Source organism: Canis lupus, chromosome 9, assembly GCF_011100685.1.
Source record: "Canis lupus familiaris isolate Mischka breed German Shepherd chromosome 9, alternate assembly UU_Cfam_GSD_1.0, whole genome shotgun sequence".
Lineage (NCBI taxonomy): Eukaryota > Metazoa > Chordata > Mammalia > Carnivora > Canidae > Canis > Canis lupus.
The window spans coordinates 514,659-534,369 of record NC_049230.1 but is presented as its reverse complement, the minus strand read 5'-3'; the positions used below and the strand labels follow the sequence as shown (position 1 = coordinate 534,369).

The window sequence follows — 19,711 nt, the reverse complement described above, 5'->3', positions numbered from 1 at the left end:
TCTTGCAGCGATGAATTTTAACTCTTGTAGGGGGATGGGGGGGACTGGAGTCTGGCAGTTTCCTATCACTTGAAGGTCCTCGGGTTTAGTCGTACTTTAAGCAATTGGATTATTGCAAATTGATAAAGTTCAGAGAAGGAAAACCAAGTATGAAAAGTTGAAAATACGCTATGTGTGCTTCCTTATTGATAGCTGGGCCGTCCTGGCTTCCACTGCCGAGATCGAAGGACGGAGGACTGACTGGTGCTGTGGGGTTTCCCTCCGTGCCTGCCCTGTATGGCTGCGAGGCGGGGGGAACACCAGGCAGGTGTGCTGAGTGGCAGTAAAACACTCTCCTCTTTGCCGGTTACGACCGTGTGCCCTCTTCACCGCGAAGGTCACTTATCCTTGATGAAAGCACAGTTCTCATTAAAGGAGAAGACGTTTTGCTGGAAACCTTAAAAACCAAGTGATCCTGTCCCTGGCGCTGAGTGCGTGTGTGAGGCGAGACGCCGAAGCCTCTCTGGTTTTGCCTGAAGTCTAAGTCAATAAAGGGAGTGTCCAGGTAGAGCGGCTGTCGCCTCTGCAAGGGCAGGATGTACCAGAAACGCACGTCCTGGGCTGCAGGGTGTGTTGGCTCTGCCCTTGGGTGCTTTGCTGCCCTAAGGGAGGCCGATCTGCTGTGGGCCAGTCCCGAGCCTCAGGACAGCCTGTAGCGACACCCGTGACCCCAGGCGGAGGTGAAGGCCCTGCTCCGTGCTCCCCGCCTGTGGAAGGGAAATAACAAGCCTCTTACCTCACAGGGTGGTGTGGAGGCTAATTAGTGCGTGTCATGCTCTTTGAAGATGAAGAGAAGCCACTTGATTATCCAAAACACTTCTCACGTAGGCTTTGATTTCTCTCCCGGTTCTCTGGAGAATGGCACCCTGTGGTTTCATTTGGGGTGCAGCGTGGCCGGAGGACAGACGGTCTCCACAGGGCTGTGCGGCCCTGGCCCCAGCTGGGGCAGGGTTTGGGTGGGGGGAGGCACGGCAAGAACCATATGAACGTGCGTGTCTTCCAGTACGTGTGTGCATGCGCGTAGTGTTCGTGTGCTCCTGTGGAATTCACGTGAGATAGGTACCTTCCGTTCCCGTGGGTTTAAGTCCACGGAGCCGCCAACTCTGAAACTGTTTTAATTTCACGTGACTCAGCAATTTACGCGGGGCGGGCAGCGTGGTGGCTGGAGTCTTGTTGAAACACGCACGGTGTGTGGCCCGCCTTCCACCGCAGTGACGGGCCTGCTTTGTACGCCTGCCGTATGAGAAGACGATGTGTCCTGCTGGACAGGTGCACGCTTGCAGGGAGCCGGCCTTGTCGCTCACGGTCACGGCTCTGCCCACCTCTTGGATGGCCGGGGCCCTCGTCGCTCCTGCCCTCGGGGGTCGGGCTCTCAGGAGAACGGGGCCTGGCCTCCCGTCTCACGCCTCCCTGGAAGCAGGTGTTCCTCAGGCTTTTCCTGGCCGTTTGGGGGCAGCTGAGGTTTCTCCCGATCCCCCCTTGACCTCTGGCTCCTGCTCCCCCTCCTCCGTCCCAGGGCCCTAGCTCGGTGCACCCGTTGTGCTTCACGCCCCGTGAGTCCCCCTCCGCAGCGTTCACGTGGGGCCCCGGTGCAGGCTCGGGCCGTGTGGACGAGGCTTCAGGGTGTGTCCCGGCCAGGCTGTCCTGTCCTGGTACGCGGGGCTCTGTGCCCGGGGCCTCTCCGGAGGGGAGCTGGCCAGGCCCAAGCCGGGTCCCCGGCCCCCACCCCCACCGCAGCTGGGTTCTGTCTGTACAACCCTTGGTGCTGTCGCTCTGGGGCCCGGGGGTGGGGGGCGGCAGGCGGGCCGTGTGGGCTCACCAGGGTTTCGGGCCCTGCGCTGGCGCCTGTCACCATGCCCGGGGTTAGGAGACCAGGCAGCGGGGAGGCTCTCTCTGCGGGGCCGCCCCTTCTTCCTCCTGCCCTGCGTCTCCTCGTCCACGCGGGGGGGCTGGGGCCTCGGGTGGGCTCAGAGCCCCTCCCTGCCCTGGTGCACGCGTGGTGTTGGGTTCTCTGTGGTAGGCGTGTCCTTGCACCTCGCGTCCGTCCTGGGGCAGGCAAGTGGGGGACGTGCGATTAGGATTTCTGGTACTTCTCGATTGAGAAAGTTATTTTTATCTAAAATTGTCAGCTGTTGAAGCCAGTGGGAATAACAGAGGCCTCCCGGGGGCCTGAGGTCCTGCTCATCCTGGGTCTGTCCCGCGTGTCCTGCTGGCCCTCCCCCCTCCGCTGTGGAGGCCGCAGCAGGCCCAGCTCTGTTGCTCACGGGTTGATTCTAACCCTCATAACGGGGAGCTTCCACTTCTCTCAGCTTTGCAGTGTTTGGAACCTGCTGTTAAAGGTCCTTGAGGGTCTTTGTGTGGCGGGTCAGTGTGTGGCGTGTGACTGGCGCCCTGAGCTGGGCGGTGGGGGTCCGAGGGCCGCACCCAGCGTGGTCGTCCTCAAGAGGAGAGGAGAGGGCTTGCATCTTTGGGGCTGCAGGTGCCTCTGGTCCCCCCGGCTCGCCCCCTTTGCTGGCGGGGCTCCCCCTGGAGGGGGTGCAGCCCGGGTGGGCGCTGTCCTCAGGACCCCCCTGCTTCTGTGTTCTCAGTGCTCCTCCCGGCAGCCCCAGCTTCCTGCTGTCCCGGGGTGGGGGGGGGGGGGGGGGGAGACATAGCAGGCTCCTTCACAGCCTGCAGAGGCAGTAGGTTCCAGCCGGAGGTGGGAGGAGGGTCATTTGCTCTGAACTGTGAAGTGTGTGTATTAGGATTCCTCTGCGAAGCGCCGTTGCGGCCGTCCACGAGAGCTGTGGCCTTGGGTGGGCTTGCTGTGGGGCGGCGGAGGACGTGGCCCACCTCTCAATGCTGTCCGCCCGGGAGCTGGTGGGGTCGCTGCCGGTGGTGTTCACAGTTACCTGTGTCGCGTGTGGCCTGACTGCCGTGAGGGGCCCGGTGCTGCTCCGGGTCAGGGGTGCAGAGGGGGGAGCACCTGGCCGAGCCCTGTCCGGCTGCTTGCCGGTGTTCGTGGTAGCACGCTTTCCTGGGGCGCACAGGACAGGACCACACGTTGAGGGGCCCTGCAGGCTGGTTCAGAGCGTGCTCACCAGCTCCCAGAGCTCACGGGAGCCGCCAAGGGCCCCCGGAGCTGGCGTGGCATGGGGGGCCTTTTGCCCAGGTCGTGGGTGGAGCTGCTTTCCTTGGCCTTGACTTGGTGGTGCTTCAGGGAGCCTGAGACCAGCGTCTCCTGCTCGGCAGCCGGGCGGACTGGCTCCCGAGCCGCCGACGGCCTATGATTCACCGCGCACAGAACATGCCCCGGGGAGGGGGGAAGCTGGTGTGCACGTTGCAGAAAAGCAGGCTTGGGTGGGTAGCGATGGAAAGGTGTGGCAGCGGAGAGTGATTACTAAGAAACTCCTTTTGTTTGCACCTTGCACTGTGCTGGTTTCTAGAACAACAGAAACAGACCCGACCGTCATTTCTTTCAGATCTCAAAGAGGCGTAATTGCTTGTGCAGCGTGTGTGGCTGCTTCATGTTGTGTGCTTCCTTGGAGAGAGGAGCGCACCTCCCACTTGCCGGCCCGGCTGGTGAATCCTTAAGACGGTCAGGAGATGAGAGTGGTTCAGCCTCCCCTCGCCCAGCTCACTGCCCCGCGTGTGTCTGCAGAGCCACATGCTTGCAAGAGCCCACGGCAGTGCACGTGCCCCATTTTTACGTGTGAACACAGACCCGGGCGACTGGGGGGCCCAGTTGGTAAAGCACCTGCCTTCAGCTCAGGTCTCGGGATCGCGTCCTGCGTTGGGCTCCCTGCTCAGCGGAGAGTCTGCTTCTCCCTCTGCCTCTACTCATGCTCACTCTTTCTCTCTCGAATAAATAAATGCAGTCTTAAAAAACTAACCAAAAAAAAGCGCTTTTCTTCATTGGGGTGTGTGTGTGTGCACGCGCGTGCGTGGTATTCCTTCCTTTTCATCCCTTTGCCCTCCGGAATCTGTTCACAGGTTGGTTCCTGGTAACCCTCCTCCCCAGGTGCACAGAGTGCTTGGGTGACCCTGTGGGATTCAAGGTTGGGAGGAGCAGAGGGACACAGTCCCGGTACCCTGAGGTCAGTCCAGACAGTGGCTGGGCCTCGCTGCGGGCCGCCTCGTGGGGTGGGGACAGGCTGGGGCCGTTGCCGTGTGCCCGTGCCCAGCGCTGGGCCCGTGTCAGCCAGTGTTCGCCACTTTTGTTCTGTTCTCTTACACTTTGTGAGGAGTTTGGCAAATAAAGAACGTTCACATGAGTGATCACTCCTGGCATGTCATGATATTTTAAATTCTTAATAGTTGGTGAATGAACCCAAGAAACACTTAAAAAAAAAAAATTTGAGTGAGCAAGCGAGAGTGAGGGGGGAGAGAGCAGGAGCAGGGGAGCAGACAGGGAGAAGCAGACGCCCTGATGTGCAGGGAGCCCGATGCGGGACTTGATCCCAGGACCCCCATGGTCTCGGGCTCATGACCCGAGCGAGGGCCCCCCCAGGGAATGCTTTACCTGTCCAGTGCTGCTGGCTGTGTTCCTGGCTGCTCACCGTCCTCCCCTCCTTCCCTGCAGACCTTTGCACCGGCGTGGACCGTCTCTGTGACCCTGCCCCGTGTCCCCATCCTGCTGCCGGGCAGTGTCTGCCGTCCAGGCTGCGACGGTAGCGCTCTGGCCTACAGGGTGGATTTCCTAAGTTGGGGGTTTGTTCTCTGTTGGCTGACAGCCCACCCCGGAGCCTGTGGCTTGTCACCACAGCCATTGTGACGATTCTGTGGGTCCTGATAGGGTGGCACGGGGTAGCCCGTCTGCCCCTTGATGCCGGTGGGGCAGCTCGAAGGGCTGAGCTCGCTGTCCGGATCTGGTGTTGGGGGGCCGGGGAGGCTAGCGCACACGGCTCACGCACCTTCCCATCCGAAACAAGTAGTTCTCACTTTGCAGCTTAAATACCGTTTTGGGAGGAGAGGAAATTCTCTAAGAAAGTCTTAGAAGTGCTCCGTGCTCGAGGCTTGCATGCTGGTGTGAATCAGCCCCCTTTTCTTCCAGACCCGGGAGTGGAGGGTGGAATTCAGGTTGAGCTTCTGGAGCTTGTGAGGGCTGTGAGTCTGGGGGTGGTGCCTGGCTGAGGGAGCGGGCGTGGGAGACAGCTCCCCGGGGCCCACGGGACGAGCAAACGTGTGTCCGAAGCACGGGGAGCCCTTGCTCACTTGCTGACCAGCACGCCTGGCGCTGCAGGAGCGTGTGGTGCACTTACTTCTGAGCCTGAGAGCTGCTGGGCCTGTAGCTTGTGCCCTTTGGCACCTTCACTTATGCACGGGTCGTCAAGGAAAACCCCCTGAGGTCCTCCACTCTCCTCCTTCGGCTGATGCCCTTAATGGCATGTGTCAGTGGTGACACCTTGCCCTCCCTAGGCAGACTGGGCCTTACGGTTGCAGCCCCAGATCACAGTGTCCTTTGGGGACGTGGCCTCTCCTGCCTCTTGTGATCCCTTTATCGTGTATGGGAACTAGTCTTCTGTTATTCTGTGCTATTTAGAGTAAAAATCAGGAAAGATGCAGTGAACTGTTTTGATAATTTATGTTCTGGATTTGTAAATATGTAAATTTATATATATGTTTATATTAAATATGTTTTTTAACACTTAAAAGAATTTTTTTTTCTCTTAGGCGCAAATATTTAAGCATGGAAAGCGTGAGGACTGTTTACCCTACGGTAAGGTCTGTTTGTATCAGGATGTGTTGGCAATGTGAGTCGGCCTGTGTATGATCAACTGTCTCTTTCACATTTTTTTTTTTAATTTTATTTATTCATGACGGGGTGGGGGGGCAGAGACACAGGCAGAGGGAGAAGCAGGCTCCATGCAGGGAGCCCAACGTGGGACTCGATCCAGGGTCTCCAAGATCACACCCCGGGCCAAAGGTGGCGCTAAACCGCTGGACCACCGGGGCTGCCCTCTCTTTCACATTTTATCCTGGACATTCAACTGCTGAGCCTCCCAGGTGTCCCTCAACTGTGGTTTTAATGTGGGTGCCAGACACAGATTGTGCAATTTGGGAGATCATATAAGATCCTTCCCCCCAGGTGCCTGGGTGGCTCAGTGGTTGAGCGTCTGCCTTCAGCCCAGGTCATGATCCTGGGGTCCCGGGATCAAGTCCCACGTTGGGCTCCCTGCAGGGAGCCTGCTTCTCCCTTTGCCTGTGTCTCTGTCTCTGTCTCTCTCTCTCTCTTTGTGTCTCTCATGAATAAATAAAATCTTAAAAAAAAAAAAAGATCCTTCCCCCCCCAGTCTGAGCTGAACGTGCTGTTATTTGCAGCTGCCACCGTCCTCAAGTGCCTGGAGGGCTGCAACCTCCCCGACAGCAACCAGACCCTGCTCCGGAAACTTGGAGTGAAGCTCGTGCAGCGGCTGGGACTGACCTTCCTGAAGCCCAGGGTGGCAAAGTGGAGGTCAGTGGGCCAGGCCTGAGTGTCTGTCGGGGAGCTGGTGTGGGATTGCCTGGGTGCAGGTGGCCATGGCAGAGGATGCTGGTTATCCTCTGCTTCCGTTTCATTTTCTGTGTCTCAGTAGTGTTTCTAATTCTGAAGGAAAGGTTTTCCTTTTAGTTTTTTTCCTGTCCCTACATCTTAGGATAATTGAAGCTGGAGTGGTGGTAAGGAAAGTTTGCTTTTGCATTTTATGTGACGTTATTCAGGTGCAATATGACTACCAGTTGGGGCTCACGAAAGGGAAAGCTCCACTAGGGATCACGCTGAGTACAAGCTTCTTTCAAAGAGGAGCAAGCTGTTGCTCCGTGAGGTTGATTCGGAAAGCCAGGCTGTCTCTGCCTGCGGACGGAAAGTGTTTTAACTAATGGTCTGAGGGTAGCCTGCGTTATTTAACAGATTGCTGGGGCATTAGTGGCTCCCACAGACACAGACTTCTCTGCTACGCTTGGAGTACTGTGTTTTTAACGGTCTTTGAATTTTTTTTTTTTTTTAAGATTTTATTTATCCATGAGAGATAGGGAGAGAGAGAGAGAGGCAGAGACACAGGCAGAGGGAGAAGCAGGCTCGATGCAGGGAGCCCGACTTGGGACTCGATCCCAGGACCCTGGGGTCACACCCTGGGCTGAGGGCGGCGCTAAACTACTGAGCCACCCGGCCTGTCCACTCTTTGGGTTTTTTGTTTTGTTTTTTTGTTTTTGTATTTTCATGAGGAACAGGAACCAAGTTCTGTATTGGTTCATTTCTTGTGTTTGAAGCATTCCTCGATGACATCCCTGGCCCGAGACTCCTTGCTGTAGTCCTTAACCATCACACAACTGCAGCCAACCACTTTATCTTCCTTTTCTCTGTTTGACAGAAGCCCATCCATTCCCCTCTTTTCTCATTGTCATCAACCTTAATTAGGTTGACTTGACGCTCAGCACAAAGCGCCTGCACCAGCTCGACACACACCGGCTCCTCACAGTTGATGCAAGCGCACAGAGGTGGGTCGGGCACGTGTCTAAGGCTTTGGCAGCTTTGCAAATTCCCGTGCTAGGCCATTGTGGATGAGGGTGGTCTTCAGCCTCTTGTGAATCAGTATTAATGTTCATTGATTGTCCCCTAGCAGCAGTGCCTTCCTCACTGTTGAGTACATCCGAACCTCTGCCTCCGTGTGACTCGTTGGTGGCAGGGACAGAGCTGAGAGTCTTCCGTTTTATTTCAAGAATTGATATGGGTGGCTTGGGAGGAATTGTTCGGTAAAGTTCGACTCAGCCTTTGGCTCAAATTCCAGCAAATTCCAGAGAAGTGTGTTAATGTTCTAATGATGTTTTACTTAATTAGCCTTGGGGGTCACATAACTCATTCTGTAAGAAGTTGTTTATGAGACTAAGTGTTAGTGGTTAGTTTCCAAAATGCCTTGGAAAATTAATGTTCAGTACTGTTACTAGGATTCTCCAGGGACACAGAGCCAGTAGGGTAAGTGGGCATGTGCGTGCGCTTGCACGACACTTGTGAAGAATTGGCTCATGTGGTTGTGGAGGCTGGCAAGTCCCGAGATCTGCAGGGTGAGTCAGAAAGCTGGAGACCCAGGAGGGCTCATGGTGGCATTTGAATCTAAAGGCAGGAAGAACTCCTTCCCCCGGCGGACGGTTGTCCTCTTTGCTCTGTTCAGGTCTTCCACTGATTGGACAAGGCCCACCCACACTGGGGAGGACCATCTGGTTTATTCAGTCTACCAGTTTAAATGTTCATCTCGCCCAAAAGCACTCAGGCACGCACAGAATAACATTTGGCTGAACATCTGAGTACTCCAGCTCAGTTGACACGTGGAATGAATGATCACAGGGACTGTAAACCTTTATGTGGGAAGGAAAAGAACTCAGCAGCCTAATTATTTGGTTTGCATTTCTGTGTACATTTAATGGAAATCTATCATCTTGCTATTTTTTTCTGTCTCTTCCTTTTTCTTCCATTTTATCTTCTCTGTTATATTTGTGTTTTATCTTCAGTGTCATTCTTCTGTCGGCTGCCTTCTTGACCAGGAGCAAGCCCGTCTGGCAGGCTGCTAACTTGCTGGGGCTGCTCCCTCCTCCTGGGGCCACGTTAGGATGGTCTGTCTTCCGCTCCTCTTCCCCGGAGCACAGCCCTTGCTCCTTCGTCATGCCCCGTCTTCTAGCGTGCCGCTGCCTGGTCTCCCTTGCTGGGCCCACGTGCGGGGACTCTCCAGCCTTACGTGACCTCTGGACTCTGCTTAGCTCTCAGCTTCCTGCCTGCTCTTTCACGGTGCTTCTGGTTCTCGTCCTGCCCTCACACGTCTTAGGGGTCGTCCAAGGGGACTTCTGTGCACAATTGTGGATTTCCTTCTCAGTTTTTCTCCGGCGTCTCTCCCCAGACAGTCACCATCTCTGTGGTTGTGAATTCTTTTCATCACCAGGCAAGACTGCTGCTATGTGCTTGGGCTCTCTTTCCTGTGTTGTGGTTTAGAGAGGACCTTTGGGGAGAAAGTAGGTGAAGGTGGGGTACTCTTGGCACCTCCTGCTGTGAGAAATGGTAGCCTAGCCTTGATTGTCATCTCGTGTGTGCCACTGGCTGGTCTCAACTTCCATCCGGGTTTTGTAGTTGTTGATGGCAGAACGGTAAGCCCGTGGCCGCCTAAGGTCTGTCATCTTTGTAGTTGTGGTTGCTGAGTGTTTGGGTGAGTATGTTCCTGTGAGATACTCAGTGTGCGTACTGATTTGAGAACAGGAGCAAGGGAACGGCCTCGATGGGTCCCATGCAGGCAGGTTATGATTCTGAGGACGCTCCTGTGGTGGCGGGGGATGCTCTACCTGTGTTAGTGATGTGCTGCTACTCCCGTTCTGACACCTGCTCTCAAGTGTGGTTTTTCTCCCCACACCAGCAGATTCCCTGGACGCCAGCTGGGTGTCTCCCTGTTCTCGCCCTGTCTACCCAGAGGTAGTGTCTGATTCCTCAGGTTAAGGGCTCCGTCCCACGAGACTGTCCCGTTCGCCCCCACCTGCATCACTCAGATGCCTGGAGCAGGTCCAGGTTGTCACCTGTGCCTTGACTATAAATTGGGATCCCCACACTTCCCTCCTCGGGCACATTTAACGTGCTAGAGCGGCTCATAGAACTCAGAGAAACATTTTGTTAACTAGAGGACCAGTTTACTCTAAAGGGGTACAGGTCAGGAACAGTCAGGTGGGAGAGAAGCGCAGGTGGGGCGTGGGGGCGGTGTGCCCTGTCCACACACCGCCCTCTCCCTGGGTCTACACACGCTCACCACCCAGGAGCTCTCCAAACCCCGTCCTGCGGGAGTTCTACGGTGGCTTCATTACGGAGGCACGATTGGTTAAACCATCGGCCATTGGCGGTTCATTGAACCTCAGCCCCTGTCCTCTCGGGCTCAGGAGGTGAGAGTCAGGTTCCAGCCCTCAGTCTCTGGTTGGTTCCCACGGTGACCAGTCTGCATCCTTAGGGGCCTGGGAGCTTCCAGGTCCCTTCATTGTCACAAAAGACCCTCCATCCAGAAGGACAAAGACCCCTCATGGATTTCTTATGAAGGACAGAATCCCAGTCGTGTAGCGGTACCCCCAGATTGAGCAGCTTAAAATGGTGCGTGTTTGATGCCCTCATTTCCGTGGATTGGAATCTGGGTGCACCGTAGCTGGGGCCGTGGTCAGGGTGTGTCTCAGGCTTCACCAGGGTGTCCAGTTGGGGGGTGGGGCCCCACCCGCGGGCGCGCATGTCCTGGGGGGCCACATTCCCGCGGCTGTCTGCTGGAGGCCTCCCATAGGTCCCGGCGCATGGGGCACAGCGTGCGGTGCAGCGTGGCGACCGGCCTGTGTTGGCGAAGAGGGGTGGTGAGGCGGAAGCCCCATCTCCCTGAGGCTCCCTGGGAGGGACAGCCCCTCACGGCCGCAGCCTCCTGGCCCGGAGCTGTGGGTCTGGCCGTACCAACGGCAGAGGATGGCACGACGTCACAGTGGGCCGCTGTGGGTGGCTGGTGACTGCTGGGCTGCGGGTGGCGTCAGGTTCCGTGTCCCTGAAGCTGTGCTTGTGCGTGGCTGGGGGTCCGCCCCCGAGGCAGTGGCGTGGACAGCTGGGGCCAGGCCAGCCACGGACACGCCTGTGGCTCAGCGGCCGGAGGGCAGGGCTGCTGGGGCTCGGGCAGGAGCCCTTGTGATCACGTCCGCTGGGTGCGCTCACCCCGGCCTCCGGCGCCACTGCAGGGGCTCGGGCGGGCGCTGTGCTCCGCGCTGGGGGTCCCTGTGGGCAGCCCTGTGGGTGCCTCCCAGGGCTGCGTGGCCGCCTGTCGCACACAGGGAGTCACGGCCCCAGGCCCATGGCTCCCTGGAGGCTCGCTCCTGGCGGCTGCGGCTCAGGCAGCATGTCTTCGCAGGTACCAGCGCGGCTGCCGCTCCCTGGCCGCCAACCTGCAGCCGCGCTTGCAGGGTCCGGAGGGGTCGCAGATGCCCGCGGAGACTGCCGACTGCGACAGCGACGGCGACTATGACGTGCCCGAGGACGTGGAGAGCGTGATAGGTGGGTGGGACCCCCACGGGCCTGGGGGATGCTCCTCCGCGGCTGCGTGCCCTCTCCCCTCTTGTGCCAGCGTCACGTGGCCTTCTGGGACCTTCCGCACCTTTCAAGGAGCTTGTGGCCGTTGGCCTGCAGTCCGGTGTCCCTGTCACTCTGTTCACCGAGCGCTTCCCCGGGGTGAGCCCGCCCCTCCCTTCTAGCTCGGGACCAGGTACCCCGCCCTCCACCATGCCTTCCTGGGTGCAGCCACCACCCCCAGGCCGCCTCCTCCGGGGAGGGAGTGGTGGCTTCCCTGCTGTGTCCCTCCCGCGGCAAACTCGAGCCCTGGGCCCAGGGACCCAAGGACCGTCCCCGTGCTCACACAGAGGGCAGAGCCTCATTGCAGGGGCCCCGACACCCTGCCAGACTCCTCCCACTCGTCCTTGTCGGGTTCCCCCCACCCCCACTGTGGGGTTTCCCACCGTCGTTGAGCTGTACCCCAGCCTCCCTGTCCACGAGGGACAGCTTGCTCCTCCCCCTGGTCCCTCTCACTGTTTCTCACGTCCGTTCTCTTCCCCTTCACAGTGAGCTGCTTCTCAGACTTGTCTACACCTCCTGCTCCCCCCACCCCTGGGGTCCTACGCTGCCCCGGTCACAGTGAACTTGACCCCTGTCCTTCCTACGTGTTTGGTGACCTCGGTCAAGGTCTCCATTGACTGGGGCTTGCCATGCCCTTACCGAGAGGCCTCTGACATCTCCCACTTCCTTCGGGTCTCTTTGTGGCTCTTCCTGGAGTCTGGCCTGTGCCCGAGACCCCAGGAGACCCTCTTTTCTACACCCTCTGGCAGACACTGATCTCTGGGAAGTCTTCCTCAGCGGTGCTTTCTGCCCGGTTCTGTGCTTATGGAAGGGGGTCTACTTTGTAGCAATAATGGCAAGAGTTGCTTTTATTTATTTATTTTATTTTTTAAAAGAGTTCATTAGTTATTCATGAGAGACAGAGACAGAGGTAGCGGGAGAAGCAGGCTCCCTGCAGGGAGCCCGACGTGGGACTCTATCCCGGGACTCCAGGATCACGCCCTGGGCAGAAGGCAGGTGCTAAATCGCTGAGCCACCCGGGCTGCCCCAGAATTAAGATTCTTAATGTAGTTTCCCTCATGGTGCTCTTGAGTGACCGGGGCAATGCAGGACCTGCCTAGGATGGCGGGGAGTGCGTGCGGCTCATGGTCTCGGCCTTCCTGTGTTCTTGCAGAGCAGCTGCTGGTTGGGCTGAAGGACCAGGACACAATCGTGCGGTGGTCTGCGGCCAAAGGGTAGGTGCCCGCCGTCCCCCTGCGGTAGCTGGGCCTGGGGCCGACAGCTTCTACTCGGGGCCTGTGGTCTGTGAGCGCCTCCGTCATTCAGCACTTCATGTGCAGTTGAGAGCTGCGAATGCCTTAGAGGTTTTTCGAAGGTGGAATGGTTTTTTCCTAATAGATGTTTATTACTTTATGTTCTGATTTTAAAGAACATAAGCTACTGGGGAATGAGGCTCCTTCATCATCTGGCCTTTCTGGCCGCGGTGGGCAGGACTGTGGGCATGCCACGTTCACCTTTTTGCCTTGCAAGGGTTCCTTTTCTTGCTCTTCCGTGTCCCGTCAGCAGCCCCTCCCGCCCTGCGCAGGCAGGCACGGCCCCCACGCAGCGAGCAGACACTGGCACGCCCCCTGAATCCGGAGCCGCGGGCGGGCAGTGCTGTTGGTCCTCTGGGAACCAGAGAGGGGCCTTGGCGGAGAAGGCGTTCACTCGGCAGCAGGCAGCCTCTGAGCCCAGAGTCCCATGTGGGCGGAGTGGGCTGGGCCAGGAGGGATGCTGACCCAGTTGGGGTGTCCAGTGTGGATGTGGGGGGCAGCCTCGACGCCGGCACGCTGCTGCCGTATGGGCGCACCTGCCCCATGTCTCCCTCCCTCGGGACGTGCCTGTGTCCGTGTGTTTTTGTCGCTAGGATGGGGCTCCTGCAGGCAGCTGGCCTCGCACTGAGCAGAGCGTGTGCGAGGCTTGCTCTGGGCCTGCCTCTCGTTGCCATTCCCTGGAGGGGGGAAGTTTGTGGGGACGGTTCCTCCTTGATTGTGCCCCTCACGGCGGGGGCGATGCTGACGGAGTGCTGCGTCTCACTTGCAGGATTGGCAGGATGGCTGCGAGGCTTCCCAGAGAGCTGGCGGATGACGTGGTTGGGTCCGTGCTGGATTGTTTCAGGTACGTGAGACTATCAGACGGAGACATGCTTCCGGCTAAAAGCGGTGGCTCTTCTTTCCTTCTAAGACCCTTTTATATCGTCTTTCAGCTGAGCTTGTCGTCAGAGCCTCCAGAGCTTTTTGTTTTCCTTTTGAAGTTAAATTTGAGGACTTTAGTTATTTCTGTTACGTTTCTGTTATCAGTTTTAGATCCCATTACATTTAATGTGGTGCAGCTTCTTGGAGTCTCTGTGACTTTGAGAAACCTTTGGTGGCCCTGCTGCGGCCCCAGGGAGCACCTCCCTTTCCCCGATGCACCACATGGCTCTTTTCTATTTTTTTTTTTTTTAATATTTATTTATTTATTCATTCAGAAAGAAAGAGAGGCAGAGACACAGGCAGAGGGAGAAGCGGGCTCCATGCAGGGAGCCTGACATGGGACTCGATCCGGGGTTTCCAGGGTCAGGCCCTGGGCTGCAGGCAACGCTAAACCACTGAGCCACTGGGGCTGCCCCTGCTTTCTATTCTTCTCTTAGTTTTATCTTTGCTTTTGGTTGGGTAATATTTTAGTTAAAAATTCAAAATGGAAGGAAAGATGCTGAAGTGCCTCTCTCTGACCTGCCCCTGCACACATCGTTCCCTCCTCCTGGTACCCCAGGGGCACCACTTTTCCTGTGTCCTCCAGGGATATTGGGTGCACAGGTGAGTACATCAACGAGAATGTCTTGGCCATCCCTTCTACACTGACTGTTGCTTGTCCTCCACAAGCTCCACTCGGTCACCTCTGAGGTCCTCCTCCTCTGTGCTGTTTACTGCCCCTGGTGGTTTGGGGCTGGGGTCCCTGGGCCCCCCTTCTGGGCCTTTCTCTCCTGAACCTACCCACTCACAGCTCTGCCTCTTGCTGGTCTCCATTCTCCCATGACCCTGTACCCTCCCAGGATTGCCCTGTGCTTGGATCTGCGACAGAACTTGCCCTCTGCCACTTAGCGTGCCCTGGCTCAGCCGATGCAGTGATACAGTGTTGTCACCTTGCATGTTTGTGTTCACGTCTGCTTGTGCGGTTTGGGCCTTGGAGAGAGTGAGTGGGCTGACGCCTGGCCGCAAGCTGGAGGCCGTGCGGGGGAGGCGCTGTTCCTGAGCCCCCCTGGAGGGCAGAGTAGGGGCCAGCAGGGCGTTGGTCTTCCTGGTTTCCCCTCGGGCCACAGGCCTGATGGAATGTTGTGCCCCTTTCCATAGCTGTTGACCAGCAGCAGTGCACACGTTTAGTTCGGAAACGGGCATTGGTGTAACTGGTGATTGTTGTGGTCATAAATGAGTCTTCATAATGCTGATCTTTTGCAAGTGCCTTTAAGACATCAAATCTCAGGGCGCCTGAGTGGCTCAGGGAGTCTGCTTCTCCCTCTGCCTCTCTCTCTGCTTGTACTCGCTCTCTTGCTCGCTCTCAAATAAATAAATCTTTTTTTTTTTTTTTTTTAATTTATGATAGGCACAGAGAGAGAGAGAGAGAGAGAGAGAGAGAGGCAGAGACACAGGCAGAGGGAGAAGCAGGCTCCATGTTGGGAGCCTGACGTGGGACTCGATCCCGGGTCTCCAGGATCGCGCCCTGGGCCAAAGGCAGGCGCTAAACCGCTGCGCCACCCAGGGATCCCTCAAATAAATAAATCTTAAAAAATATATCAAATCTTATGAAAAGCATGAAGCATTTTTTTCCATTTAAAATCCTAAAGAACACAAGATGCAGTATTAGATTTTGAAATGGTCAGATGGCCTTTGGGACAGACATTTAAAAAACACTTGGAACTTAAACATTTATAGGTGGAAATAAAAATTGGCATTAGTTGGTGGTGACGCCCACGGGGCAGCACCTCCGTCTGTCTCAGGGAATCCATGTCTGTAGGCCCTGGCACGCAGGAGTGAGCAGATAAGACTACGCTTTCTCCTTTCTGCACGTTCTTTTGCTTGTTGCTAGGAGGGATGCAGTTCAGTTAGTTTTCTTAAACATTTCTTTGCCATCAGAATGATGGATTAATTACTTAAAGATTTTTCTTCATTTATTTATGAGAGATACAGGTAGGGGGAGAGGCAGGCTCCCTGCGGGGAGCCCGATGCAGGACTCGATCCCAGGACCCTGGGGTCACGCCCTGAGCCAGAGGCAAATGCCCTACCGCTGAGCTGCCCAGGCAGCCCAGAATGATGGATTTAGAACAGGAAAGGGCCCTATAATGCCTCCTGCTTTTTGGCGAAGCGTATTTCCATGTTTATATTGGCAGCTGAGTGTAGAACTTTCAGGACAGCCCTTAGCACTCTCAGAACAACTTCTTGCTATTCATGATCCCACGGGTGGACCTGTAAATGTGAGCTTCCAGACCACTTCAGGAAAAATTTTATTAGATATACAGTTTTACTACGACTTGATTAATTGGCAGAATCATTTATTAAAAGTCTGTATCTCAAATAGTGCAAAACCAGTTCTCTCACCAGCATTTCATTCTGACATTTTAATCTCTGCTTTAAGCCAGGGAAGGAGGTCTCCTGCCCTCTCTGCTGATGTAGTCTAGCCTTATTTTGATAGAATCCCTGTGCTGCGAGTCCCCGGGCTTTAGTGCCTGTGGCTAGAGTGAGTTGTTGGGTGTGTAGTCCGCTGGCACATGCTGCTGTGTCAGGAAACCTGTGTGGAGCCTGGGTGTCTCGCGGACGCACACCTGTGGCCTGCTTCCTCGGTTGGCAGCACGTGGGGCCCACCTAGCGCCTGTGCTTGTCATTGGGAGACCTGAAGAGAAGTCCTCGACACAGTGCTTATTTATTTCTTCAGCCGTCTGACTCTGAAAACTCACGAGCAGCTTTCAGTGAGGCTCCCGGGTATAGGACGTGGACCTGCAGTGTGTGTGCACGGCGCGAGAAGCCGGCAGGAGCGGTGCGATCTCAGGCTTTCTGTGTGTCTCAGTTTTCAGGAGACGGACAATGCCTGGCACGGTGGCTGTCTGGCGTTGGCGGAACTGGGCAGAAGAGGCCTGTTGCTCCCTTCTCGACTCGAGGATGGTGAGTATTGCAGACATTTGCTTTGCATCATCAGGATGGTTTGTAGCACGTCGGGTGCTTTACTTCACCCAGTGTCTGCAGCGTGGGCTGCCGTGAGCACACACCCGGCCTCTGCCCTCACTGCCTGGTGCATTTCTGTGCAGGAGAAAGCAAACTAGACCTGTGTCTTTCAACTTGCTTATATCAACCTTTCTGACTTTCCAGCTGTCTCTTCTCCCTGCTGTGAAATTTTAATACCACTGGTACGGTGTGTGTTTGCATTCGGGGAGCCATGAACCATTGTAACGTCTGAGATTTTCTTGTCCCTCAGGACGGGTTTTCACCCCTGTGGGGGTGCTGTTGCCTATTAAGTTGTGTACTGCTGCTGTGTTCGTCACGTGGAGTGACATCATGGTCCCCTGGGAACAAGAGGAGGGGACGGAGGGCCCAAGGAAGCTTGGTAGCGGGCCTGAGCAGGGGTACGGGGGCACAGTGTGGCAGACGCAGAGGGGCCACCGAGCTCCAAGCTGTGTGTGCCAGCTGTTGGGCCGCTGCACGTGGAGGGAGGGTGGGGCTGTGGCCCTATGAAGCCCGGTCTGGCTGATGGGGATCCACTCTGGGTGTGGACAGAAGTGAAGGATACCCGCAAAGGACGGAGAAGGCCCTATCCTGGGCTGTGTCGCCACAGATGCTCTACGCCCTGGGAGTTGGCGTCTGTCCAGGATGAAGATGTCTGTGCAGAGGCGGGTGGGGCCCTGCATTGTGCTCTTAGCGTCTGAGCTGTGGGGTATCAGGAATAACGGCTTTGCCCTTGGCATCGTGAAGCATGAGGAGCCTCTTAGACTGTCAAGATTCTGTTTCCTATTCCTGCTTACTTTTGTGGCAGCTTTACCGAGATAAAGTTTATATACCGTGAAGTCCACCCATTTAGAGTGTACAGTTCAATGGTTTATGTTTACAGGGTTGTGCAACCATCATCATAATCTAATTTCAGAACATTTTTGTTGTTCCACAAAGAAACCCTGTGCTCAGGGGCAGTCACTCCCCCTTTCTCCTTGACACCCACTGCAGACAACCACTGATCTGCTTTCTGTCTCTAAATTTGCCTTTGCGGGTCACTATAAGTGGAATCTATGATAGTGTCTTGTGCCTGACTTCTTTGACTTAGTGTGATGTTTTCGAGGTTCATCCACATTGTAGCACACGACAGTAGTACTTGTTCCTCTTTATGCCTTAATATTCTACTCACTGTCTGGATACACCAGGCCGTTTATCTGTTTATCAGTTGATGGACATTTGGATTTGTCCCTTTTGGATTATGAATAATGCTGCTATGAACATTCGTGTGCAGGTTTTTGTGTGGACGTACGATTCTGGTTCTCTTGGGTATCTATCTAGGAGTGGAGTTGCTGGGTCATGTGGTAACTCTGTCTTTAACTTTTTGAGGAGCTGCCAAATTGTCTTCCAAAATGGTAGTTCCATTTAAATTTCCTCCAACAGCATATGAGGCTTCCACTTTCTCCACATCCTCCCCAACACTTGTTTTTCTCTTAATGGGTGTGATGTGGCATCTCACTTTGGCTCTAATTTGCATTTCCATGATTGGCCAATGATGTTGAGCATCTTTTCATGTGCTTTTTGGCCATTTGGATATTTTTGTTGGAAAATTGTCTGTTCGTATTCTTTGCTCATTTAAAAAACGGGGCTGTCGGGATGCCTGGGTGGCTCAACTGTTTAGCGTCTGCCTTCAGCTCAGGGAGTGATCCTGGGGTCCAGAATCGAGTCTCGCATCGAGCTCCTTGTGGGGAGCCTGCTTCTCCCTCTGCCTATGTTTCTGCCTCTGTCTCTCTCTCTCTCTCATAAGCAAATAAATAAAAATAAAAAATCCTTTTTTAAAAAATTTTATTTATTATTTATGATAGTCACACACAGAGAGAGAGAGAGAGAGAGAGGCAGAGGGAGAAGCAGGCTCCATGCACCGGGAGCCCAACATGGGATTCGATCCCGGGTCCCCAGGATCGCGCCCTGGGCCAAAGGCAGGCGCCAAACCACTGCGCCACCCAGGGATCCCTAAAAAAATCTTTTTTTTTTTTTTTTTTTAAAATTTTTATTTATTTATGATAGTCACAGAGAGAGAGAGAGAGAGAGGCAGAGACACAGGCAGAGGGAGAAGCAGGCTCCATGCACCGGGAGCCTGACGTGGGATTCGATCCCGGGTCTCCAGGATCGCGCCCTGGGCCAAAGGCAGGCGCTAAACCACTGCGCCACCCAGGGATCCCCCTAAAAAAATCTTTAAGAAAAGATAAATAAGGCTCTTTTTGTTGTTGCTGTGAGTTTTTCATATATCCTGGTAAGTCTTTCACTAGATAAAGGATCTGGAATTTTTTTCCCCATTCCATGGTGGTTTTTTCACTTTCTGGTTGGTGTCATTTGCACCAAAGTCCTGCATTTTGATTTAAGACCAGTCTTCTGTGTGAGTGTGTGACAGACAAGGTGAAATCGCTAAGTGGATGGTTCTGACTCCTGTTTAACTGAAGGACATAGAGCCTTGCTCTGCTTTCCATGCCTGAGACTGGCTGGTGTGCATGTGCCCATCGTATCTTATGATGTTGCAGTGCCCACCGGATCTAGCTGCTGGAGTGAGAGAACATGGGCGTTGGTGTCATGAATGACAAGTGTCAAGCTGTTGGCTAAAATCTAGAAGATAAAATGTGTGTTTTCGCTTGATTGGCTGGCGGGCTGGTGGCATCTTCCATGTGTGCTGAATCCTCCTGCAGGCCCTTGCTGTGCCTGGTGGGGTCGCAGGGAGCTGTGCCGTCTCCGGCCCAGGAAGGATGGCACCAGGCCTTGGGAACAGTGATTGTTGTCTTGGCATAGGCTCCGAAGCTGACACGGGCTAACATTTGTTCCTTTTTCTTCTTTTCTTGCTCCTCAGACTGGATAACACCGGTTACGCTCTCTTCAGGTTCACTGATTCTTTCTTCTACTTGCTCAGATCTGCCATTGTACAGCTCACCTGAAGTTTTCAGGTCTTTTACTGTGTTTTTCAGTTTCAGAATTTCTATACGGTCTCTTTCTGTATGTTCTGTCTTTTTACTTACATTCTGTGTTTGTTTGGACATTGTTCTCTTGGTATCCCTTAGCTCTTTGAGCATATCTGAAAATTGATTTAAAGTTTTTGTCTCATTTTAGTACAATGTCTGGGTTTCCTCTGGGACAATTTCTCTGCTTTTCTTTTTTTCTTTTTTAAGATTGTATTTATTCATGAGAAACAGAGAGAAGCAGATACATAGGCAGAGGGAGAAGCAGGCTCTTTGTGGGGAGCCTGATGCAGGACTTGATCCCAGGACCCTGGCATCATGACTTGAGCCAAGAGCGGATGCTCAACCACTGAGCCACCGAGGTGCCCCAAAACTGGACATTTTAAATACTATAGTGTGGTAACTGTGGAAATCAGGTTCTCCCT

General features: G+C 55.0%; 1 protein-coding gene and 1 pseudogene across 1 annotated transcript in view; one reads left to right on the top strand and one right to left on the bottom strand.

Moving 5' to 3' along the window:
* The window catches only part of TBCD (tubulin folding cofactor D), a 139,895-nt gene that overhangs the window by 20,636 nt on the left and 99,548 nt on the right, over positions 1 to 19,711 (top strand). Inside the window, exons 8-13 of the mRNA XM_038546182.1 lie at positions 5,692 to 5,737; positions 6,340 to 6,472; positions 10,896 to 11,038; positions 12,267 to 12,327; positions 13,175 to 13,249; positions 16,172 to 16,266. Coding sequence (XP_038402110.1) covers positions 5,692 to 5,737; positions 6,340 to 6,472; positions 10,896 to 11,038; positions 12,267 to 12,327; positions 13,175 to 13,249; positions 16,172 to 16,266 — 553 coding nt within the window. The remainder of the gene's footprint in view (positions 1 to 5,691; positions 5,738 to 6,339; positions 6,473 to 10,895; positions 11,039 to 12,266; positions 12,328 to 13,174; positions 13,250 to 16,171; positions 16,267 to 19,711) is intronic.
* On the bottom strand, positions 7,248 to 8,655 carry LOC102154805 (annotated as a pseudogene).